General features: G+C 42.6%; 2 protein-coding genes across 4 annotated transcripts in view; both read left to right on the top strand.

Annotated features, from left to right (window-relative positions):
* The window catches only part of LOC133152939 (CUB and sushi domain-containing protein 1-like), a 290,934-nt gene that overhangs the window by 105,302 nt on the left and 160,042 nt on the right, over window positions 1-25,590 (top strand). For both annotated transcript variants that reach the window (XM_061276928.1, XM_061276927.1), the window contains exon 4: window positions 20,548-20,660. In XM_061276928.1, the coding sequence (XP_061132912.1) occupies window positions 20,548-20,660 (113 nt within the window). The remainder of the gene's footprint in view (window positions 1-20,547; window positions 20,661-25,590) is intronic.
* Window positions 10,493-17,944, top strand: LOC133153077 (uncharacterized). 2 transcript variants are annotated; one of them, XR_009714245.1, is made up of 2 exons: window positions 10,493-17,482; window positions 17,856-17,944. XR_009714245.1 is itself a non-coding variant. In XM_061277132.1 (2 exons), exon 2 carries the CDS (start codon window positions 11,355-11,357, stop codon window positions 17,199-17,201), a length of 5,847 nt encoding a protein of 1,948 aa, XP_061133116.1. In that variant the 5' UTR covers window positions 10,493-10,721; window positions 11,095-11,354; the 3' UTR covers window positions 17,202-17,944. The 2 variants fall into 2 exon arrangements, 1 of the variants encoding a protein (XP_061133116.1); XM_061277132.1 differs by having other exon boundaries at window positions 10,493-10,721; window positions 11,095-17,944.

The following is a 25,590-nucleotide window of genomic DNA, read 5'->3' as shown; positions in this document are numbered from 1 at the left end:
GATAGCCTGTTTTTTTCCCCCGGCATTTAATATGCAAATTGTATGAATGGTAGGCAACTGGCTTACAGTATGGTGGGTGTATTGAAATGTCAAATTTGGATGTGTAGGCTGTTTGTATTGTGAAAAATTAGAACATTCTATTCTTTGCTTGACTTGTGTGCGAATAGGTGTTGAGGTTTTTTTTTTAGAGGTTATTTAATGAGTTCTCCTTGAACAGATGTACATTGATTGTCTCAGTACTTCCCCAATGACGTGTGCATGGTAGCTCTATAAATGACTAACGCAAAGAGACTCACAAAATCCATGACAACTCATTCTATTGTATGAATGGCAACTGGTGAATACACCGGTTAATTGTAGCTTCCAGATTTCATTGTTGTCACTTTGCTGGCGTAGATAACAACAAAGATACATTTACAATCAATAAATCAAATTTTCAGACAAATTAGATGAAATTGGATAATCAGCTGCAACACATCTCTGATGATCTCTCATGGCACACTCGTTTGCCACATCACTCTGAAATGATTATATACATGGCTGACAAATTCAATGGAGCGGTCAGGTTGATCTGTCACACGAAACACACCTACATTGAAAATTTTAGGAAGGAGCTTAAAAAATGCTCATTTTCCATTTGTTTTAATGAAAAATCGCTACATTGCAAAACACTTCACCTCTGTACGCAAAAGTTTATTTTATAGTCACATGCCAGCAAATATGAGGCTGCTGATATGAAGGAGGAGGAGGAAAGGAGAGATAAAAATGGAATGTGTTTTAAGTGTAGAGGCTGTGTGTTAGCTTTAAAACATAAAGCCGGGAAGATTGATGTGATCCTCTAAAGGTATTTACTACTAAAAGCAAATGGAGATTGGATGTTGGCAGGCGGAGGAGAGGGCATCTTGAGCCTTCTCCTGGCAGGGTTACTGGCCCGGGCCATCAGACCTTTACAGCTGCCACTTTAGTGTTAATACAATCACTTCACTGGAGAGCCACTGCTGCACACCTCACATCCAAGAAACTCTAGTCCCGCTCCACTGGGCAATATATCAGATTCTTATGTGCAATCTTTGAATTGGAACACACTGGAGAATAAAGCTATGTCCCGAAGAACAAGCTTTACGTCTTGCGCATACTCTCTCTCGCGAGAAAGTTTTATTGATCAAGAAATGTCATTACATGTTGATCAAAAACACATCACAATTCGAACAAAAGAAGTCATTTCAGTTTGTGTAGTTCTTCCTCAGGAGTAGGTAAATGATTTCACTGCAAGCGATGATGGTAAAAACGAACTTTTTTTTGTGTGAAACATTTTCTTTATAATTTATTATATTAAATCTATTTAAATGTTGATGCTCCTTCCAAGGTAACAGCTTGGGGGGGCATTGAAAGATTTTGAAAATATCCAAAGTGCATTTTGAAGAACTTAATGCTTTCTTAATAAGAAAAAAGAACACTACATAAATATGAAAAATAGCCCATATTACAACAGCTGAATCTGTTTGCTGAGATCTCAAACAATTTATTACAAAGTCACTAAAAATGGAATGGCTGCCAAGAAGACCTAGCCACCTTTATGAGCCTTTTAATCCTAAATGGGAGGCTGCCACATGTATTCAAACAAACAGAGGGGGAACACCCAGGAAAGAGTAGACACAAAGGTCAAGAGAAACACAGCATGGAATAATCCGGGGGTTGAACTGAGAAACAATGATTTGGTAAGTGCTGATTAACTTTTGAACAATGTTTGACAAATGTTCACGAATTAATGTTGAAGTGAAGTGGTTTTACGTGTGGTGTTTTGTGTATGCGTGTGTGGAAAGAGAGCAGGAGATAGAGAGATCGTGAGGCAGAGAGACAGACATCAAAAAAGTCGATACAGATGAGCGCAAGAGAAATTGAAAAATGGCTGATGGAACGAAGATAAAGTCCAATGTAGTGATGTAAAAAGTTAGAAAACCCAAGCCTGTTAATGGGAGCATTAAAAGCAACAACCAAAATGTTTTTCATGCCCTGAAAATGTTTTTATATTTTTATTTTTATCTTTATGTTCATCTAAGGCCAAAGTTATTATGACAGTTTGGACATGACTTCCACTATTATCACTAGAAAAAGCTTCAACTCACCAAATAATTGTCACTTCTAGTCCTGAATTACATTATCTACTCCTTTTTAAAATCTTTAACTATATAGTTAGGTTTAAATTAAGTTGGACGTACATCATCAGTTGCTGGGATTCCTGCCACTAAAATGCCTTTCAGTTTAATGTTTATTTCAGACTATGAAGACACCATCTGTGTCCTCTATCTTTATGTACATCAACTCTTGCGCAATTATGTAATTTGTCAGTCAATAATCCTCCTGGACATTTTTAGGATGTATAAAACAGATTTAATTGTGGTTGTTACCAACATGAATTAGCTCATAAATAAACTCTCAACTGCTGACTGAGCATGTGGATTTGTATTGTTACAATGCCAAATGAAAAACAATACAGAGACAGACTGGGAAGGGGTGGTGTTAGTATAATTGGAATCCTGCAGATTGAGTGCATTTGCTCATTTAGTAAGTACAAAATGAACCTTTTCTTGAAACTGAAGGCATTTTAATTGTAGTACCTGCAACCTTGAAGCTTATTGGATTCCCCATCTAAACCACTCTAACGGTGTGAATAACTACACTGCGGCCATTTAACGAAGTAATAACATTCAAAACGGGTACTTAGGATGTGCAGTCTTACTGGTGGTGCTGCTGCAACCTAAAGAACAAATGATCCTTCCATTAAGGAAATTTCATACCTTCGGAAAAAAAACTCCCAGATAAGTCATAGCTTGATGACCAAGAATCCGGATGAAATATATGACAACGTCTGTTCATTCGAATTGAAGCAAAGGTGCCAACATGTGCTTTTGTCATGTCTGTGACATGTAGACGTGTATGAATATGGTTAGGTGCATATGTGTTTCCAGAGTTTGCAAAGGTGCCCTTGCCTCACAGCCTTTAGGGGTATGCATCCGACTTTAAAGGCTTTCAATGTTCACACCTTGTCAGAAATCCGCACGGATGTTGCAGCGCATAGTCACTTACACGCATACAGCACACACTCACACACCAATAGAGAGTTACCTGCATGAAGAGGACACGTGTCAGGGGATTCTAAGCTGCACCTGACACAGTCGACAGACTGATGTGAGGGGGAATAGTAGGGTAGAGGACAGAACATAGAGGGGAATGGGTTCTCTTTCCTGATGCTCATTTCCTGCATCTAAAGCGTGCCTTCTATGGCGCTCTCTCAGAAGCAAAGAGAATTCATTTGAATGGTTTGTCAAATAATACTTTTCCCCCCACGGTGGACTGGTGATGCCGTGACTGTGTGTGTGTGTGTGTGTGTGTGTGTGTGTGTGTGTGTGTGTACTCTTCTGTATGTGGAAGGGAAGCATGCCCTACTTTAGCGCAGTCGTTCCTCTGTTGATATTGCCCATAGCACCGGATTATATGCTTTTCATTGTGCTCTGACACATAATCACACGCGCGCGCGCGCACACGCACACACACTTACACTAATGCAGAAAAGCAGAGCAAAAGTATACGCATGAATCGGTGATGACAATCACGCGTAAACAATAAACAATAGTAACTATGAGTATAAAATGTCTTAAAAAGTAAAGTTAAGGACAATAAGGACACCATATTATGAGGGAAAAAGTTGCAATGATACTACAATTAAGTTATGAATGGACAGTGTCAATCACAATGGAGCATTGTTGTTCTTTTAAAGGCTTTGATATCAAATAAATTCAACACAGTATGTGCTGGTGTGCCTTCACAAGAGCAATTTTTATAGTTTGTTTTTAATGCCTAAAAGTTTTTCCTACTTTACTTGCAGAGGACAATTGGGAGACAACTTTTGTTTACATTCTCGGCATTCATCCACACGTGCAGCATCATTGCATGCGTGTTGACTTTTGCCAAGTGATTATCCAGTTATGCAGGATTTTAAAATGTAGGCCTTATTCATTTGTACCGAATTAATTAACTAGATCACTTTGGGTCGTGGGTACACATTGATGCGATTCATTTGAATGTAATGAAAAACAGAACATTGCACAGCTGCCCTGCCTCGGATAGATTTGTAGGTCTTTGCAGTTTCTGCCAAGTTTGTGCCTAGAGGACCGCAAAGCAGCATAGAGAGGGGACAAGTGCAGTGCGGATAGGTGAGTCTCACATGGTTAACATTGCAGTTTTCTTTGATTACAATCAAAGCTTGCCAGTTTGACAGCTGCATCGGGCTGGGTCTCTGTAGATTTTATTTCTTGGTCAAGGTTTGACGCATTTAACAATGTGTTCGACAATTATAGTTGTGTGCATACTTGTGTGAAGGTTGTTTATCTATCAGCACTTTGATGGATGTTTCTTTCGCTCAGATAGAGCGAATAACTAGGATAATGGACAGAAGTGAAATGAAGGTTCAATGTTCGTGAAGAATTGTGTTTCTATATCAACAATGTGTGAAAACAAAATGATAAAGTGACTAACTAGGATAATGGACAGAAGAGAAATGAAGGTTGAATGTTTGTGAAGAAATGTGCTTCTATATCTGCAATGTGTGGAAAAAAAAATGAATGCAGGCTATGTTTACTTAAATTTTACCTTCACATAGTTGATTGATTGATAGGGTGTGTGTGTGTGTGTGTCAAAAAAAAAAAAGTCAAAGTCAGCTTTATTGTCAATCCCTTCATATGTCAAGACACACAAAGAAACCGAAATTCCGTTTCCTCCATCCCACGGTGACGAGACACAGTACACGATAAACATACAAGTAGACGACACAAAATAAAAACAAGAAGGCACAAACAATAACTAATAAATAAATAAAACGAGTGATGAATAAATAATAAACAAATAACCCAATAAATAAGAGGAGCAAAACTAAGCCAGTGTGCGTACAGCAGACAGTAAGCATAGCGCAAAGTACAGGACGCTACGCAGGAAGGGGGGGCGAGTTCAGGATTCTAACAGCCTGGAGTATGAAGCTGTTGGAGAGTCTGGTGGTGCGGGAGCGCAGGCTCCTGTACCTCTTCCCAGAGGGCAGAAGCTCAAACAAAGAGTGAGCGGGGTGACTCACATCACTCACAATCGTGGTCGCCTTGCGGGTGCGATGGGAGGTGTAAATGTCCTTCAAGGAGGGGAGCGAACACTTGTGTGTGTGTGTGTGTGTGTGAGAGAGATCCTGTTGCGACACACACGTTTCCTACTAAAATGTGTGATGAAACCTCGTCTGTTAGAGATGATGTTGAATATATGGGTACCCATCTTTGATTTTGATCTTACGAAAGCACAAGATTTGTCTTTTGACAAGAAACATCAAAGCAAACTTGGGCTTTGTTCTCAATAAATATACCTTAAAAATAGTGTCAGAGAGAAACAAGCACAACCCACAGTCTGGAACACACCTTTTATGTTTGATTCTTGTTTTGCGTTTTTGAATGAAACTAAATATATTTTACATGTTAAATTAATATATTGTCCTTAAATATAATTTTCAAGTCATTATACTCAAGAACAGTCAGTAAAGAAATTTGTATCGTTTCACCTGGCTGTTGAGTAAAATATACCTACAGAGGCTTAATTCTTATTTGGCACCCTGCATCAGTCAATTAACATGATTTAAATATGTCAAGTGAGGCTGAACCCAGACAAGCTAAAGAGAGAAAATATGAATAATTTTGTTGAAGCGTTAACAAACTAATTTGGAAGGCATTTAAAATCAGTTGTTAAAATCATAAAATACAATTGATATAATACTGCGTCAGGAAGCAGCATCGTTTTTCCTCGTTGTTGAGGTGTGAATTAAAAGACGAGGACATACATTCAAAGTGAATTCCAAACATGAAGCACTCAACCAATGAACGAATTTAATTGAAACTGTAATCTGTTTTGTAGACCTTCGTATTATTTATTGGCATCAAACTTTGGGGAATTTGCATTGGAAAAGCAGCAAGTCAGACATGAGCTCAACCGTATTAAACATTTAACACCTGCTGAACAAGCTCTTGACACTAAACTCTGTTTGTTGGTGTCAGTCTTTGAATATAAGTGGTATGTGCTGCTGTGTTTGTTAAGGACACTGGGGGATGGCACAGTTCTAAACCTCCTTTCATAAACGTCAAGAGTGCACGACACTTAACTCCTTCCAACCTTGAAACGGAGCTACAATGCTGATCTGTGATCTGGTGTACGTTTCCCACTCCCTCTGTTATCTATCTCACTTACATAATCACCCAAGGCAAAATAGGTATAATTTTCCTTGGAATAACATGTTAGAACATTTCAAATACCTTTGTTATAAAATTCAAATTGAGGTTGGCTTCGGGCTAGCCTAGCCAACTCTTTGTAGTCTACGTTCAAAAGTCTTGTGTAGTCTGCAGCTGAAAATATAATCATCTATAAAAACGTCGTACAATTTGATTCTTTATCAAATTCTTTCTTTATTGGTAAGTATAATGTTTCCTTGGGGCAGTAGTGCCATAGTTTAAAAGTAGCTCAACTTCTGTTGATTATTTTCTAAATCAACAGTGGTTGCTGCTGGTTGCGGCAAAGTAGTGCTGACTGTTTTGCAACCTCAGTTATTAGAACGCAAAAAAACCCAATCCCTAACAATCATTTACCTCCCTTGTCCTAGTAACATAAGTTTTGTGTTCAGTAATGATAAAAAGAGGATTGCACCGCGTTTATTCACTGCCTCAGACACTCATTTATGTGTCTTGCCCAGCTGGTCTTAAAATATCCCAAAAAGAACAGTAGCTTTGCCAAGGATTTATAACACCCTGTATCCAGATTAAAAGTTTGTTCGTGAATCTCCGCCAGTTGAACTTATTCATCTCCAATATCATTTTGTTCACTTCTTAATTAGCTTATATTGCTTATATAGTGCTTCAATGTTCGTTTTTTCACTGTCTACAGACTGGCTTTTATTTTTTTCATCTTCTCCCCCCTATTGAATCTCACTAAGTCAGTTGTCTCCAACAAGCACATTCTGTCCATCCATTCACTTTGTGTGGTGTCACTGATAAAACTACTAGTTGCCCCAGACAGACCTTAAAAATGGACCACATTTTCAGAATGACGCGACGTTAAAACAAACACATTCGCCCGAGGGACATATTTCTACTCTGCAAGTGCTCTTGGCATGAAAGCACCAATTGCAACTATTTGTTCAGTGCTTTTATTTAGGGGTTTTTTTTTTACGACTCACCAAATTTTACTTTCTGGCATTAAGAGGTGTCATTGAGAAGAGACATTTGTCATTTAATGTATAGCAGTCATAGGAAATTGTGGAACATCTTTACAGTAGTTTTGCCAAGTCAGGTTTGTAACTCAGATTTTGATATTGAAAATAGATCAACTGAGAATGATGAATTTTTGCATGTGCTTGTGTCATTAGTTCTTCCTGACTTCCGTGCTATTAAATACGACTGTAGAGAATGAAAGATTTTAATCGGATAGTTCTGATATCATCCTAAATTCAATGTGTTAAATATTGTATGTTTGCGTTATGATCTTACCTTTCTACAACCGCACTTGTCACATGGACTGCAGTTTTCTTCTCAGTGGTGTTCTGAATGCACTTGCAATCGATGATCGTGTGGAAAGGTGACGGCTTGCCAGTGCACTTGCGTCTTTCTGTGTGTGCATCTGTGTGTGTGCGTGTTTTTGTGTGTGTGTGTCAAGGTGTTTGAACACCATGACTCACTTATTCTCGCTCAACTGTTAAAGCACCATTGATCCCAAAATGGGAAAGTCTATTTTGAATCACACACTCAACTGTCAATTTGTTCACCAGAAAGGCGCACACTGCTTAAACAGCGTTTTCCGCATTTTTTTTTTTTTTTTTTTTAATATACGCAATGCTACAGAGCGTCTGTGGTATTTAAATTCTGGGAAATAACTCATTTTTAGATGATTAGACTGTGCTAAAATATTTGTGCTAAAATTTCTTTCCTATATCTGAAAACCGGAACAGGCCATACCCAAACTGTTTTCACATATTTGGAAGAAGTCAAATACCTTTCCTATATCCTGAAAGAGAGAGAAAAAAATGTCTAGCATCTTTCTTCTGTCCCCAGATAAATGTTTGAGGCAAGAAAATATATCAGCTCAGAGCCTGGCTGCAATGTATCCCGTCGGGTCATTGCAGTGCTTTTCTACGCCCGCAACAATGAGGTGCTCTAAAGCTGTGAAGCCTCTGTCCTGAAGTTGGTTGTCACGTCAGACTGTTTCTTCTCTGTGACATGTGTGCACTCATGGCCAACAACGAAGCGCTCTAAAGTGGCCATGCCTGCAGACTATCCAAAGTTATGTAGCTATAGCTAGCTAGTTACTTGCATGTCGCAGTTGCGCCAAATAACAGCAGATGCTACTCATGCTGGTTTCTAGTGTGTCACGAGGCACCGTTTTAACCACAGCCAAAAAAAAAGGAAAACGGAAATGATAAAAACAGTTAAACGTAACATTTGAAGACTACAGTTCTCAGTCTTTTCACGTTTTCAACAATAGTCTTCAAAAATTAATAACATATCTATAAATAAGTGGCCGAATTAATTTACATGTGTAAAAGTAACGTGAGAGAATTCGTCAATATTAGAGAGGGTTGGGGATGGACGAAAAGATTCAGATAGGCAGTCAAGACAGATGGATGCCGCAACAAAAAGCACACAGGCAAGCCGAGTGATTGGTCATCTCACTGTAAAGCTTGCACTCACAAAGTGGCTGTCTCATCGCATGAACTGGATGACTGACTGGACAGCTGACCGACGATATCATCTGTCCCATATTTTAAAGCAAGCCCACTTACTTTTCAATAGATGTCACATAGCAGTGCAGGATCAATGGTTTGTCCTGATGACGAGGAAGTGTGCAGTGCAACAAACTAAGAAGGTGAGGTAGAGAGAAACGGCACGGCCAAGATGGCCCATCTGTACTCTACAGGCGATTACTGCTCATTACCTGAGTGACAGTTGTTTGTGTGTGTACGTGCGTGCATGTGTTTGTGTGTTTTGGCCAACACTCAGGACGCATTTCATTGCTCTGACTTATCCCAGAGCAGGGGACTTGTTCCTTCATCTGCATTAAATACATATCTGGGTTGGATAGCAATTTTCTCATGTTTTTATATCTAATAGAAAACGAGCAATCTTGATTTTTCCTTTCGATCGTGAAAAGAAATAAAAGCTCACAGAATATTAGTCTCCACTCCAAAAGTATTCATCATGTACCAATTGAGGGAAGCCCAGTCCCATTTAGTCTATATAAACACCCAAAATGTGGAATTACATAAATGATGATGTTATATTCTTGTTCTTTGTGTGCCTTTTTTTCTTGTATTTAGTGTAGTGTTAAAAATAACTCATGTCTAAATGGTAGGGGAGTATTTCTCCTTTTCTCTGAAGGCATGACTCTTTAACAGTAATTAAGCATTAAATGGCAATAATTTAGTACTTAAATAAAAGCTTACAATAACTTCGGAAAGCATACAAAAGATCTACTTGAATAGTGCAATCAACTTTCACTAGGTTAACAGCGTTTTAAATAATTGTGTTAATTAGTTTAATTAAGATGAATGTCGAATCCTGCAGAGTAAGCTCTCCTGTTCTTGTTAAATCCAGATGTAATGTTACATTGTGCCTGTGTCTGTGCAAAACATCACACGTGATTTCTTCTGCCCCTCACCTTATCGTGGTGGAGGGCTTTGTGCGTCCCAAGGATATAAAAGTTGTTTGTTGCTTTATGCCCTTGGAAGGCTCAGCCATAGCAAACAGGTTTTAGGTGAGGGACCGGACAAAGCACGGCTTTAAGGAACAACACAATTGCTTGACATTTCCCTTCATTACTTATTAAAGCTTTGAAGTATTGCATGAATTGATCAAGAAATGGTTCAGTTTTAGGAACACTGACTGCAAAAAAAAACTATCCCCTTGAAGAAAATGATGCAAGACTTTGTGTCTGTCCAGTCCCATCACATACTTCACTCCCCTTGGTCCTGTCCTTTGCACATTTCCCCTCCAGTTTCCTCTCTTAACTTGCTTTCCATTTGTCTTTTTGTTTGTTGCTTTCCCACAAGCTCCATTACTTACTTTGTCCTTTTTGTCCTTGCTTTGAGGCCAAATCATTCTTTTTTTCCACTGTTCCACAGTTTGTTTGTTTTTTTCCATAGACCTTTGTTACTTTTGGATTGACGACATCGATTGTTCTTATTGTCCCCAGTATGTTCTTTTTCATTGGTTGTCTTTGTCGTCCTTGACCAACTCTTTGTAGACCAAATCAATTCACAGTGTCTGATGTCAGTATGGTCACAGATTTTATTCCATTGCGTAGCATTTAAATTATACGTATAATGGTATGTTTTTCTTATTGCTCTTTAAATTTTTCTTATTCGGGACTTTTTTCATTTTACAGCAAAAAGTTAATAATAATAATAATTCATTTATGTACAGAAGGCTGTAACATCGTTTGCATGTTGTGTTGTTCTATGTGCATGTCTGTGTTGGCAGCGGCTCTGCCTTGTGTTCCCGCTCCGCATGTCACGTGATTCCATGGGGTGACGCGGCGTTCTCTGCGCATGAGCAGGGCACTCCGGAAGAGAGCAGTTCGCGGTATGGTGGGGTAGAAGTTTTCTAGTTATAGTTGAAGCAAGTAAAAAAAGCCGAGTTCATGACCAAAAGGTAAGCCCTAGATCGTTGTTGTCGTATAATAAGTATATTTGTTTGTATTTGTTGCCATCGTGTCAGTTCGGGTCCTTGTATGGCACTCTGAGCGGATTCGCGGACGAGAGACACTTTCCTGTTGCCGCCATTCCTGTTCCTCATTTCGATCACTAGAGGTCTCCCCAGACCATCCGATTGCCCACATTACGATGAGTGTCATTAAGATAAGTATAATGCGGCCACTCGTAGCGTTAGAATTCAACTATGTACGTTGGCAACGACGTTATTATACTGTATTTCCTTTAGGGTAATTTAAAGCATGTTTGCGCCATATTTGAAATATTTAGTTTGGGATTGTCTTTACCTTTATTCTTATTATTTGTTATTGCAGACTCCGCAATCATTCCGCAATTCTATCAATCTGCAATTCGATTATGACCTTCAATCCTGCTACTCAATAAACCTGTCCATCCCTCCATCTACCTTTTGGCCATTCCCTGTGTCCAAACGTCCTTTGCTGCCTCCTGTATTCTGACCGATACACCATCTTGTACACTATATACCCCCAGATCTAGCGTATTATCCTCCCCAACATTGGGCGCCAAATCCTCCTTTACATTGTGGTCCTTCGAGCCGGATATAGTGTTCAGGATGGAGCAAGATCAAGAAAGACACCTGGATGTGAGGCCAAAACGTCGGACGCACCCCCCAGCTTGGATGCAGGACTTCGAGGTGGACTACGTGGGATATGAGCACAGCGGCCAACCACGTTGGGACTCGTTTACACCGACCCCAACAGGCAGACCGTCATACCCACAGCAGGGACTAGTCCAGACGATCTCCTTGCGTGCACCTCAATTTCACCCGGAGAGCTTCGAGGATGCTGCTCAGTATAGAGCCCCTCAGCTAGCCTCAAGCTTCACCCGGAGGAGGAATGCGGATGATAGAACCTTATCTGCACCTGTCCAGTCATACCAACAACAGCCAAACCAGGACCAGTACCACCCGAACCGCCACACCGTACAAGATGGGAATGCGGTTCTGCGTGAGACTCACGAAGCCATCCATGCCGGACTGAAGGAGCTAAATAAAGCCCGTAGTGACCTTCAGCAGCTGATTGACGTGGCCCACTCTCTAAGAATAGGCATGAGTCAAGTGAACATCCCTCTACCAGCATGTTCCAGTCCCAAACCACCTGATGGGGCCGTCACCACGAGCAACAGCTCGAGATTCACTGAGTCAGAGGAAGAGGAGGATTGGCCTGATCCTCCGCCATGGCCTGAACCCGAGGAAGCCCTAAACGCCAACCTCAGTGCCTTGAATCTGGGAGCTCATCAGCTACCTCCTTACCCGACTCCACCGGAGACCAAGCCTCTACACTACAGGCCTCAGCCACAACCAGCCCAATTCCGTCATCCACAGTTCATTCCTTCTAGCCGTGAGTCCTCCCACGTTCCTCCTGTACCGCCACGTAACTTACCCTTACCTCTAGGAGCATCCCCAACTGGTCAACCACATCTTCAAGTGCCACACTCTCACAGAACCACCCCTTACATGCAACCTCCATACCCAGAGCCAGTGTACAGAGGACCCCAACCTACCATTCCCAAGTTCACTTTCCCGGACCCTAGTGAGTTCGCCCGGCTACGTATAGCATTAGAGAACCTCCTCCCCTCCAATGCTACAGAACTCTTCAAGTATCAGGTACTAGTAGACCATCTTAAGTTAGAAGAGGCCAAACTGATATCTGACGCCTATCTAAACTCTCCAACACCCTACACGGACACCATGACAGCTCTCTATGACAAATATGGTCAACCTCATCAGCTTGCCCTAAAGAAGATATCCAGCGTCCTGGACGGCCCAGAGGTCAGGCGGGGTGATCCAATGGCGTTCCAGAAATTTGCCCTTCAAATACAATCACTGGTGGGTCTCCTCCAGACCTTGGGCCACGAAGGAGAAGTTGAACTAAGCTGTGGCTCTCACGTAGCTCGCCTACTGAGTAAGCTTCCGCCTGAACAGCGAGCCGATTTCCGCCGTTCCCAGCCCACTCGATCTGGAGCCACATCCACCTTGCGGGACCTGTCAGAGTGGCTTCGCCACGAGTCATGGTGTCAGGACTTTGACGATCCTACCAGTAGCCGGAGCTCCAAGGAGAAGCAGAGCACTAAATGGAACATTCGTCCTGTGGCTAAGCAAACAGCAGTCCTGCATAGTAGCCAGGAGCCCTCAGTGAAACTAGTTAAAGAGAAACCTGTCAAAGGGAAAGACAAGTCCAAGGTATACTGTGCCTATTGTGAGAGTACAGACCACTACCTCAGCCAGTGTAGTGGTGTAGCCCAGCTCACCAAAGACGAGCTGAAGAGGTGGATCCAAGAGCACAAGCGGTGTTGGCGCTGTGCCCGCCGACACTTCGCCGCTCAGTGCGACCTCAAGAAACCCTGTAACCTTTGTCAAGGCAAGCACCTTCTCGCTCTCCACGACATTAACATAAGACCTGAGAAAGTTAAGGATGACTCACCTCCAAAGGCTGAAAGCTGCCTGACTACCTGTGCCTCCGAGTCCTTCTACCTTGACCGACCACATGTGGGGAACCGAGTCATGTTGAAGGTGGTGCGAGTACACGTGCACTATGGTAGTCAGAAGTTAGACACCTACGCTATACTGGATGATGGGTCTGAGAGGACTATGCTGCTCCCCACCGCTGCTAAGTCCCTAGCCCTTAACGGCGCTCCCGAAGACCTCCCACTGCGCACAGTGCGCTCGGACATCCAAGTCTTGCATGGCCATACAGTGTCATTCCGGGTCTCCTCTCCCACCAACCCTAATATTATGTTTAAGATCACTGATGCCTTTACAGCCAGCCATCTTAATCTAGCCCCACATAGCTACCCAGTTAGCCACCTACAGAGGAAGTTCAAGCACCTGCGTGGAATCCCTATTCCTACCTTCCGAGAAGTAAAGCCCTTGCTTCTCATAGGTTCAGACCAGCCCCACCTCGTAACCCCCATCGAGCCTGTCAGGCTTGGTCCTCATGGTAGCCCAGCAGCTGTCCGCACTAGACTGGGGTGGACCTTGCAGGGCCCGTGTCAGTCGACGGGGCGGCCGGCTCACCCAGCTCAATGCCTGTTCACCTCTGTTCCACCACCCATGGATGATCTCTACAGGCATGTGGAGAGACTCTGGCAAGTGGATACAGTCCCCTACAGGCCAGAGAGGGAAGTGACACGATCCAAGCAGGATCAGCAAGCCATAGCCCTGCTGGAGACGAAGACAGGACGTACCGAGGTGAGTGGCATCCTTAGATACGCTACTCCCCTGTTACGCCATGCGGCTATGCCACTATTGCAAGCACCGAAAGAATCAGTTATGGCCCTGCTGCGCAGCACTGAGAGACGCCTCCTTAAGAACCCTGAGCAGGGACAAGCATACCAAGCGGAGATGCGGAAACTCATCGAGTCAGGCGCAGTGCAGGAAATTAGCGAGGACACCTCATCAACGGAGAGCTGGTTTATCCCCCATCACCTCGTGACCCATAACGGGAAGAACCGCCTCGTCTTTAACTGTTCTCATCAATTTTTGGGCCAGTCCCTTAATCAGTTCCTCCTACCAGGCCCCACTCTAGGTGCCTCACTGCTAGCGGTCCTATTGAGGTTCCGAGAAGGTCCCATTGCAGTTAGTGGGGACATTAAAGGGATGTTCCACCAGGTCCGTCTCCTCCCTGAGGATCGCCCCCTTCTGAGATTTTTATGGAGAGACCTAGAGGTAGAACAACCACCCAAGATCTTTGAATGGCAGGTCCTCCCCTTTGGGACCACCTGTAGCCCATGTTGTGCGACATACGCCCTGCAAAGACATGTCAAGGATCCCAGTAAGTCAAACGATGACATGAGGTTCTCCGTGGAGCACTGTTTCTATGTCGACAACTACCTGCAGAGTGTGGCTACACCCAGAGAAGCAAAGGGTCGGGTGGACCGGCTCAGGAAACTCCTCGCCTCGGGCGGCTTCGAATTGCGACAGTGGGCTTGCAATGACCCAAATGTTCTCAGCCACCTACCTTCAGAGCTCAGATCCACCAGTCTAGACCTGTGGCTAGCCCAAGATAAGTCCAACCCGTTTGAGTCGACCCTGGGCCTCAGCTGGAACTGGCAGGCAGACTCCCTAGGCTACAAGCAGCGGTTAGTCCCTTACGATGTACCAACCTTGAGGAACATTTATAGAGTCCTAGCCTCACAGTACGATCCATTGGGATACCTGCTGCCATTCTCCATTCGCGCCAAGCTCATCCTAAGACAGCTGTGGGACAAGCAGCGAGGTTGGGACGATCCTAACCTCCCTCCTGACCTGCTACAGGCTTGGTCCTGTTGGGAGGCGGAGCTCAAGCATCTGCCGGCCATTACCATGCCACGTCCGTATGCGCCTGCGGATAGCCACCGCGAAGGGACCACTCGGCAAGTGCACATCTTTGCTGACGCCTCAGAAAAGGCCTACGGGGCTGTAGCCTTCCTCCGAACCGAAGACAACCAGGGTAAGGTACATTTATCCTTTGTTCTGGCTCGCTCCCGCATAGCCCCTAAGCGTGTGCATTCTGTACCTCGCCTTGAGCTGTGTGCGGCTCTTGTAGCAGCGCAGTTGGCTTCCACCCTCAAGAAAGAGCTTGCTCTCCCAGTACACAGCACAGTATTGTGGTCTGACTCTACCACTGTACTCACCTGGCTACACTCGCAATCCTGTCGATACAAGGTGTTTGTAGGGTCAAGAGTAGCTGAGATCCAGGAGCTTACGGAAGGCTCTGTTTGGCGCTACGTAGACTCAGACAACAACCCTGCCGACGACCTGACAAGAGGGAAGACATTGATATCCCTGTTGGAGCCCAATCGATGGTCACAAGGACCCACCTTCCTTCTACAGGGTCCAACCACCTGGCCAGAAATGCCACACGGTATTCCACCTGATGATGCCGCTGAACTAAGGAAAGGTACGTTCTGTGGGTCCACCTTCACCTCACCTGACATTGCCATTCTACAAGACAAGACGTGCAACACCTGGCAGGAACTCATGGACGCTACTGCAAGGGAACTTCATGGCCAGGCCCCTCCGATCTACTCACCTACCGCTGAAGAATACCGACAAGCTGAAGTACTCATCCTTCAACGAGCCCAGAAGCAATCCTTCCCAGACGATTGTGCTCAGCTGTCTGCAGGGAGGCCTGTTAAAACTTCGAGTCGACTTCTTACTCTAGCGCCAGTCATCGACACCTCCATCGACCTAATCAGAGTAGGAGGCCGGTTACGCCGTCTAGAGGGCCAGAACGAGGTCACCCCACACCCTATCGTCCTCGACGCCTCACACCCTGTGACCCGCCTGCTCATAAAGAAATATGACCAGGACCTTAAACACCCAGGGCCAGAGCGAGTCTTTGCAGAGTTGCGGAGGACCTATTGGATCATTCACGGCCGTGAAGCAGTTCGTCGCTATCAACGTTCCTGTGTAGATTGTCAGCGCTGGCGGGCCAAGCCTTCCATACCTAAAATGGCTGACCTCCCAACCGCACGCCTCCAGTTGCATAAACCTGCCTTCCACGCCACTGGCATGGACTGTTTCGGTCCCATGTTAGTAAAGGTTGGACGACGCCATGAGAAACGCTGGGGTCTCATCTTCAAGTGCTTGACCACCAGAGCGGTACATCTGGACCTCATACGAAATATGGACACCGATGCTTTCCTGATGGCTTTGAGGCGATTCATTGCCAGAAGAGGAACCCCCTCGGAACTGTGGTCAGACCACGGGACCAATTTCAAGGGGGGAGAGAAGGAGCTTCGGGAAGCCTTCACAAGTATGTGTCCAACCCTACAAAGTCAACTCGCTCCACGTAAAATCAAATTCAACTTCAACCCCCCAGCAGCCCCTCACTTTGGTGGAGTATGGGAGAGAGAAGTACGAGCAGTCAAGTCTGCACTCCGCACCTGTCTAGGTACTGAGCCTATCCATGAGGACGTCCTCTCCACCGTCCTGTTGGAAGTGGAGGCCATTCTCAACTCAAAACCTTTGGGCTATGTGTCTGCTGACCTGTCTGACGTCGACCCCGTGACCCCCAATAGCCTCCTACTGGGGCGGCCTGATGGATCACTCCCCCAGATCGTCCACCCGAAGAGCGAAATCCTGAGCCGAAGGCGCTGGCGGCACTCCCAAGTCCTTGCCGACCAGTTTTGGTCAAGATTCATCAGGGATTACCTACCGGGATTGCAAACAAGACAGAAATGGCAAGCCTCCCCCCCCGACCTCCTGGAGAAGTCAGTGGTCATGATCACCGAGCCACAGTTACCCCGTGCCATGTGGCCTATTGGTCATGTGACGAAGATTCATCGCAGTGACGATGGCCACATAAGGTCAGCTGATGTCGACATTAAAGGGCGGCAGTACACCCGACCAGTAGCTCGACTGGTGGTGCTACCAGCCCTCCCAGCGGAAGTGACTCAAGACTCCCATAAAGACTGATGAGCCTTTGTTTGAAACAAATGTGCCCTGCACATTTGGGGGCGGCTGTACAGAAGGCTGTAACATCGTTTGCATGTTGTGTTGTTCTATGTGCATGTCTGTGTTGGCAGCGGCTCTGCCTTGTGTTCCCGCTCCGCATGTCACGTGATTCCATGGGGTGACGCGGCGTTCTCTGCGCATGAGCAGGGCACTCCGGAAGAGAGCAGTTCGCGGTATGGTGGGGTAGAAGTTTTCTAGTTATAGTTGAAGCAAGTAAAAAAAGCCGAGTTCATGACCAAAAGGTAAGCCCTAGATCGTTGTTGTCGTATAATAAGTATATTTGTTTGTATTTGTTGCCATCGTGTCAGTTCGGGTCCTTGTATGGCACTCTGAGCGGATTCGCGGACGAGAGACACTTTCCTGTTGCCGCCATTCCTGTTCCTCATTTCGATCACTAGAGGTCTCCCCAGACCATCCGATTGCCCACATTACGATGAGTGTCATTAAGATAAGTATAATGCGGCCACTCGTAGCGTTAGAATTCAACTATGTACGTTGGCAACGACGTTATTATACTGTATTTCCTTTAGGGTAATTTAAAGCATGTTTGCGCCATATTTGAAATATTTAGTTTGGGATTGTCTTTACCTTTATTCTTATTATTTGTTATTGCAGACTCCGCAATCATTCCGCAATTCTATCAATCTGCAATTCGATTATGACCTTCAATCCTGCTACTCAATAAACCTGTCCATCCCTCCATCTACCTTTTGGCCATTCCCTGTGTCCAAACGTCCTTTGCTGCCTCCTGTATTCTGACCGATACACCATCTTGTACACTATATACCCCCAGATCTAGCGTATTATCCTCCCCAACATTGGGCGCCAAATCCTCCTTTACAATTTAATTTAAATAGCGCTTTTCAATGACCCAAAGACGCTTTACAGGGAATAAAAAGGGTGGGGACGTACGGGGGTTGTGTGTGTGTGTGGGGGGGGGGGGGGAGACAAAAGGATATAGTTAATAACAGGAGATCGATCAGCAGTGCGAAGGAGATGGATGGAGGAGCAGGAGAGGCGGGAGCGGAGGTTGTTGAGGTTGGCAGTACGGGAGGTGGGGGTGACGGGGGGGTTGGTAGTCCAGAAAGAGGAGATGGGTGAGCCATCGGGGAAGTGCCGGTCCAGATGTAGCGGCGACGGCGAAGGATCCCAGCCTCGTGTGAAAGCAGCAGTGGACCAGGTGGCGATGCCGGTTGACCTCGACTGCACCCGCTTCTCTTTCATTGAAACATACAACTGTAATTCTATTGCACTTTGTCATTTCTTAAAATAAAGAGACATTAAACATTTCTGCTTCTTCCTCGTCAATGAAAAAAGGCTTACTCATAGTTTGTAAACAAACAGACGTATTGGCTGAGTTTATGCTTTACGCTGTCAGCCGGCTCAGTTTTCACCTTTCACCTTTTGCTACAAAGCCTCCATTTTAATGTAGATTAGGTTCAAGGAGAAACACTACTCTTTGTCAAAGTCAGCCATGAAGCTTAACTTGCTCAGACCTTGTGAGATAGTGAAAACTTTTTGGCTCCCAAAAATATACACTGGTTAGGAGAGAGGCTTCATTGTGTGTGCGTGTGTGTGCTAGAGTCTCTTTTAAAGCATGTAAAAAAAATTCATCTAGTCCTCCATTTTCTATATGGCTTGTCAGTAATTAATTTGCTTGATTCATATATTTGGGGGGATTTTTTTATATTCATTATAATCCTTTCAACATTTACAGTAAATCTAATTTAACTCAATGCAATGTTGTCAGTGTTGTGCTTGGTGACTTTAACACAAGCATAAATCAATCTGCTTGCGTGAAAGATCAAATGTATTCTTGAAGGCTTATTTAGGTTCACATGGCCATTTTGGACTATTCAGTTAGAATCACTTCAACTGCAGCTTTATAATACATTTCTAATTAGCAGGCTTATTTCTCCCCTTTTTTTTAAATGGTTGCGCTCCTCATTTTTAAAAGGGAAACCAATGTCAGTCAATTGAGACTTGAATGTCAGTCATGCAGTTACTACTCAGTGGAATAGTAGCAATGATTGCAATTTACTGCCAATCAATACGTGAAGTGCTCCATATTTGGTTAGAGTTTGTCAGATTTGCAGGTGCGTGCGTAAGCAGCGCTATCTACTCGCTAGCAATGTACGTAGTTGTTTTTTACAAAAGCGCAGAATATATTTATAGGGAAACTCTGCAATCATATGACCGGATAGATATAATATTCATCAACAACTGAGAATTATTTGTTTTCTTTTGACAGCAATTTTGCACTCCTCTGCAAAGGAAGTGCGCTTAATACAGTGGCAAGTGAATGCAGATAGTTTGCAATCATTTATCTGGTGATTAGAAAAATCCCGACAAGGTCATTTCACTCCAACTTCAATGTAGTTCCTATGTTGATTTGCTTTTGATATCTAACCTTGCTATTACATTTGAATGGTGTGATTCAATGGAAACATATGACACAAAAATTGTGTGACAGTTTGATTTTAGATTACCATAATAAAACATTTTTCATTGACTATAGTCATTTTACTTTATTATCCAGGCAGTCAGTTTTAGTCAGCCCTCTCAGTTTTGTTGTTTCTTATCTCTGCATCATTCCCGTTCTGCTCCCACAATCATTCAGTCGTCACCTCTTAATTAATCTTAAAAAGGCCATTACAGATTCCATTACAGACTAAAACTCATATTTTTGTATCAGAGATTGAATTTGTAGCATCATTAAACAGTGCATTCAATGTTAAATGTAAACCCATTTAATTACTGTTTAATTCTGTGCATCTTAGGGGTGGGTAATAGATTTTAGTGTTTGGTTTTTCAAAGGAAACAACAGGAAGACTAAGCCAAAAAGTTGGTGAACAGAGGACAAAAGGTCACGGCATACTTAACCAGCACGTCTGTGGGTTTTAAGCACAGTTGCTGAACAGACAAAGCCCAAATAGTTTACACCATGGGCCACCAAATGTTTTAGAACGGAAAGCTACATCTTGGGCACTGGTTAATGAGAAGAGCTAATAGTCTGCTGCTCACTTAGAAATAAAAACATGCTCAAACAACATGTAATAATGTTATCATTAATTAATTATATTCATTTACTTGATGACACTGATAACATTGTTCATTTCTCACACTCAACATAGAATTAAATGTCAATAAGCAATATTTGTATAAATTCTGCCAGTGTTTTCCACATTTCTAGAGAATCACAATGTCCTACTTCCAACTAGCTCATAAATTGCAAATTGTTTTCTGGGGTAACCCTGCTGTGTTGAAACTATTTTTTTTTATATACATTTTACTCTGTGTTTCTTAGGTTGTCTGGGTTCATGCTGCCTTCTCCTATTGTCAGCACCGGATCTATATTGGCCTTGTGGTTTACCACTGATTTCGCCGTCAGTGCACAGGGCTTCAAAGCTGTCTACGAAGGTAAGATCACGTTTCACGTGTGTTGAAATTACTCCAACCGGATTGCAATTTTTTTCCGATTATCGTAAAAGGCAACCAAGTGTCACCTATAGTTGATACCATAGTAAACATGGCCACAACAGATACAGATGCACAATATAATAATAGCATACAGGAAATACCAAAACTTTTTATGGGGATAATGATGCCAAGGCTAAATTCCCAATAAGCATTTTATTTCTGTGGTTGTTTATTGGCTACGCAGTCAGACAGAACACGGTTCGAGAGGAGAATGACAAAGAGAAAACAGAACAAAGCAAAAACAACGGAGACCAATAATACAATAACAACAGTAGATGAAAGCAATAATGTAACCTTGAAGTTCTTATCTATTTGTGAAGTGGGAACTGTCTCATATTATGAGGTAGAAACACAACAAGAAGTAAACATGACATGATATGGCAGGACAATAATAATGAGCCAGTATGGCAGGGTATGCTAATATGTACTGCATTTATTATATATAGAAAAAATGTCATTTTGCAGTCCTCCTGCATTTAAAAAAAAAAACCTACATTAGCTATAGCGTTTGTCAGTCCTCGAAACGGACAAATCAATGGGCAACATCTCGTGATAACTGGGCTATATTTTTCCTGGGCGGTGGATTCAAGTGAGCCTCGGTTGTGATTTATGAGAAAAGCTGCCCGTGTTAATGATGGTGTGTAGGCGACTAACATATCGCCGCTGCTGTCTTGGTCTGCCGAGTATCAGTTGGAGTTGGCGTGAGTGTTTACACAGTGTAAATGTAAGGCTATCTTGTCGTTTACTTATGCACTAAGGTGTGCATCGGTTAGTGCCGGTGCTTGTTGTGCGTTGACCCCCTTCTCCATGCAAGCAGCAACACTGTTTGATATTGATTGTGCCTGTTGCCATGCAAAGCCTAGGTCTGACCTTTTGGGGGCACTTACAAATGCATGTACACAGACATAGACACATGCTTGTAGAGCAGGAGTCCATCTATTAATAATGAGCTCCGAATATCAAAGACACCTTAAATAACCATATATGCAGTATGACTGTATATGCAGGTCGACACTGATGAGCATGACATATTCGATTTTCCTAAATCTGGAGTTTGTCTCCAAGGTATAACTAGATTTCGGTCATATTTTTACATTGGTGACTCACTATGAAATCTTTGTATCCGAGTGGGGCGGTGCGGATTCCGTGTGCTTAAACATCATGTGACACGTTAGGTTGCAAACCAAAATAGATTACGCAAGCAAATGAGTGCAAAGCAGTTCCATGTAACACAGTGAAAGTAGAGTTTTCTTTATCAAAATACTCAAGTAAACCTACCTGTTGCACTAAAACTAGTCTAATAATAATATAATAATATATTCAAAAAGTTACTTGAGTACATGAATCGAAGTAACTTTTATACTATATTTAACATATTAGTTTTAAACTTCTTTTCCAGGATTTTTTTTTTTTTGCATTGATATTCTATCCGCCATTTACGCCTCAACTGAGTGCCTTTCTAGTTTCGACAAAAGTTAAACACGACTATGATTTTATGGAAGGAGACCAAACTGAATTAGCGGTGTTCACACACTGCTAAAAGATGAAGTCTCAAAGAGGAACATAGTCTGCAGGGGGGGGGGGGGTACAGTTTAAGGATGAGTGCGCTAAACGAAGCCGTAAGTAATGGAAAGCAATCCCTCACTGATAAAAAGCCAAGTTTGCAAACCAGCCCTGCAAAGTCAAGATAATCATCAATTAATTTGGCCCCAAAGCCAGAGGAGAGCAGCAGGAGAGAGGTGTGAATAGAGACATTTAAAATGAGAAGTGAGATCACTGGGAACATGAGGGGAGCATGAAGACGCACGGATGGGATTGTATCTGTCTGTAATCAGACATGAGGGAGAAAAGTTAATATTTATAGATCAGAAGGGGGAAATGCTCTCAACATCATCATCACCATCATCATCAACATCAAACCTAATAGTAACAGCAGTTTTGTATCCTGATGTAATGATGTAAAGATCCGATGGGTATTTGTGTCGCACACAATCTTCTCCTCCCTTAGCTCATCATCTCTTTTTAAATAAAACACTCAGAATAATTAAAACTGAATGAATGTAATAAGATAATGCTCATTTGTAACTTCATATATGTTGCATTTTGTGTTTTTAGTAAAACATTGCGTGGTTTCAAATGAGTTTCAAATTGTACTTTAACAACAGGAACCAGCGCCAGAACTTCCCCTGAGCATTTGTTAAATGCTGCAATGTAAAAGTGCAAAGGCAGCTCCAGGACCGTCCCACACTGAGGAAATATTGTGGAACTTGCAACATTATTTGTGCTGCTGGTAATTTAAAAGCTGTTTTCAACCCAGGACAAATTTCTGCAGAATCCCAAATGGACCAAAATAGTTTTAAATGGGTCACATATTATCACATTTTCTATCCCGCTTGTCCTCTTTGGAGCCTGTTCAAGCTGACTTTTGGGAGAAAGGCAAGGTACACCCTGAACTGGTTGCCAGACAAACAACCGTTCACGCTTCATGGAAGCCAACAAAAATGGAAATTCCCACATGAGTCTGCTATCGTGGGAAATGAAGGGCCAGAGCAAATATTAGAACTGTAAAGCAGATGTGCTAATCATGGTGAGTCGCAACTTACTATTGTATTATTTCCCTTGTTATGTTAAGCACATTCCTTGTGTTCAACTACACGAGGAAGGATATTAATATATCATTCTAAAACAACGTCTAATTGGCCTGGCTGTTTGAATGGGCAAATGTGATTTAATTGAGCGTCTCCATAAAGGACGTTTTCTCATTTTACATTCGAACAAAGCTGCTCGAATTAGTCAAGGTTATTACAGGAAGTACAAATTGTCAATAATTTTGTATGGAGTGCAATTCTTGGTGGGGTCATCGCTGTCGCAAAGATAAAAAGCTCTTCATTTTCATATCTAGTTTTTATTTTTATTTTTTTTATCTCATCTACCTTCTATTCATCGTTCTTTAAGCCACATGTAGAATTTGTTTGATTCCTTCCATTTGTTGCTAATTTTTTCCCTCCTGTTGAGGGACCTGAACGCACCACGACTTGGAAGCCCATTAAAGGGGCTTTAGTCATGAAACACATGCACACACACATATGCTGCAACGTATTCCACAAACACCCATACGGGGCATGCAAACACAAATGACTGATGAAGATTACTTAGGATTCGCTTTGGAAATTCTACAGAGGGGAAACGAAGAGAGGATGGAAGAAAAACACGTCAGAGACATTTGTTCCACTTGTTCCGGTACAGTACCCTCCCCTCCCCCCCAAAAAATGCTGATGATCAATGAATAAGTGTTTATAAATGCTTATAAAACTAAAAAAAAACCTAAAAACTATGGAAACTGTATGTTAGTGTAGGGTGTGTTTTTATTTTCCCCCAATTACTCATACAGTATTCACTTTGTTTCCTGAGTCTGGCCTCATAAACACCCACTCGGAACAGCTTTCAAATGAGGCCGTCTTGATGTCCAGCTTTGCGCCAGCAACCGGCAATTCTTGCAGTCACGATCTCTCAATGCAGAAGGATCGTAGTTTCTTGCTGTGGGAATTAGGATCTTTTGACATGTTTGTTACACACGAGACAAGCTTTGTAGTTGTTTTTTTTTTCCTGAAGCCTCCAGCCAAGTTGTTTTGTTGGCTTTATTTTTCAGACTTTCATCTTAGCCAGTCTCAAAGTGCAGCAATCAATGTCCAATGTAAATTTTGGCAACTATGGACAATGCATGGGATGTTATATTTAAAAATAGTGCCTGATTTTGGTTTTCTAAATAAAGAACATAATATAATAGTGTCATATGCTACAACGTTATTTTATTCAAGGTATAGTCTCTGGTTTACCGTTCCTCCCAGCATCAATTGTTAATATTTTAATATTTAAACATGCTCTCTGCTATTGCTGAAGTCACATTGTTGTCATGAATCCCAAAGATCACCTGTGGTTTTTGTCAGTATCAATCTTTCTTTGTTTCTTTCATTGCACGCATTTCTTTGGGTTTGGTTGGTTAAGAAGAAACTAAAATTAATTAGTAATCTAAATATTGCTCACTTTGTAACATTGGTCAAGCAACTTAAAATCGGTCTAGTTTACATTAAAAGTTGATTCAAAGTGATTCAAGTTCATAATTTGATTACGTGGCAAAATATTTAGCCATGACTTGAATTCCTAATACTCTAGTTTGACTGTCACTTATATGTTTTTCTTGTGACATTTCCGTTGCTGACTGTTCTCCTCTTTTGAGCCTGCCAAAGGTGTTTTGACTTTAACATGAGCTTTCTATTTATAATGACAGCACTGTCAATCAAAAAAAAAAAGTGTCCGATATCTACTAAAAAAATAAAAGTTTGCTTTTTTTTTGCCTCTTGTGCAAATCCAATTGTTCCAGACATTTTTGTGACTTAGACCAAAAAAGAGGCAAAATGATCCCCAAATTGACATTCTTACGCACAAATTCTTAAGGTGCGCAATTATTGCCTTCCAAACATTCTTCAAGTACCGGTGCTACTTTTCTATGTCAAGCTTTCAACGATTTGCAATGGCGACAACCTTCATTAGGCAGGAGAATTATTAAGCTTGTAGATTTGTCAGCAGCAGCACAGCCTCCATCTGTGTGAGGGAAAATAAATTCATTTGGAATTGTTCTTGATTAGCTTGTTGAGGCAATACCGGGGGGAGTGCGCGCAGTGATGCAAGTGGTCATCTGTACAAATATGATATTAACACTTTGAAGTGGTTGCCTGTAAACATACGTATGATCGGTGTTTTGCTTTATATGAGTGGAGGAGAATGCAGTACCATTCAAATCTGAGTGAAAATCTAAGGCGCACATTCCAACAAGGTAGAGCCATTTGAAATGTGCAGTTCAAGGTTTGTG

This window comes from Syngnathus typhle, linkage group LG4, assembly GCF_033458585.1.
Source record: "Syngnathus typhle isolate RoL2023-S1 ecotype Sweden linkage group LG4, RoL_Styp_1.0, whole genome shotgun sequence".
Lineage (NCBI taxonomy): Eukaryota > Metazoa > Chordata > Actinopteri > Syngnathiformes > Syngnathidae > Syngnathus > Syngnathus typhle.
This window is presented reverse-complemented; position numbering and strand designations above follow the sequence as displayed.

Coding starts and splice junctions, on each gene's coding strand:
- LOC133153077 (XM_061277132.1), top strand. CDS start 11,355: ATGGAGCAAGATCAAGAAAGACACCTGGATGTGAGGCCAAAACGTCGG.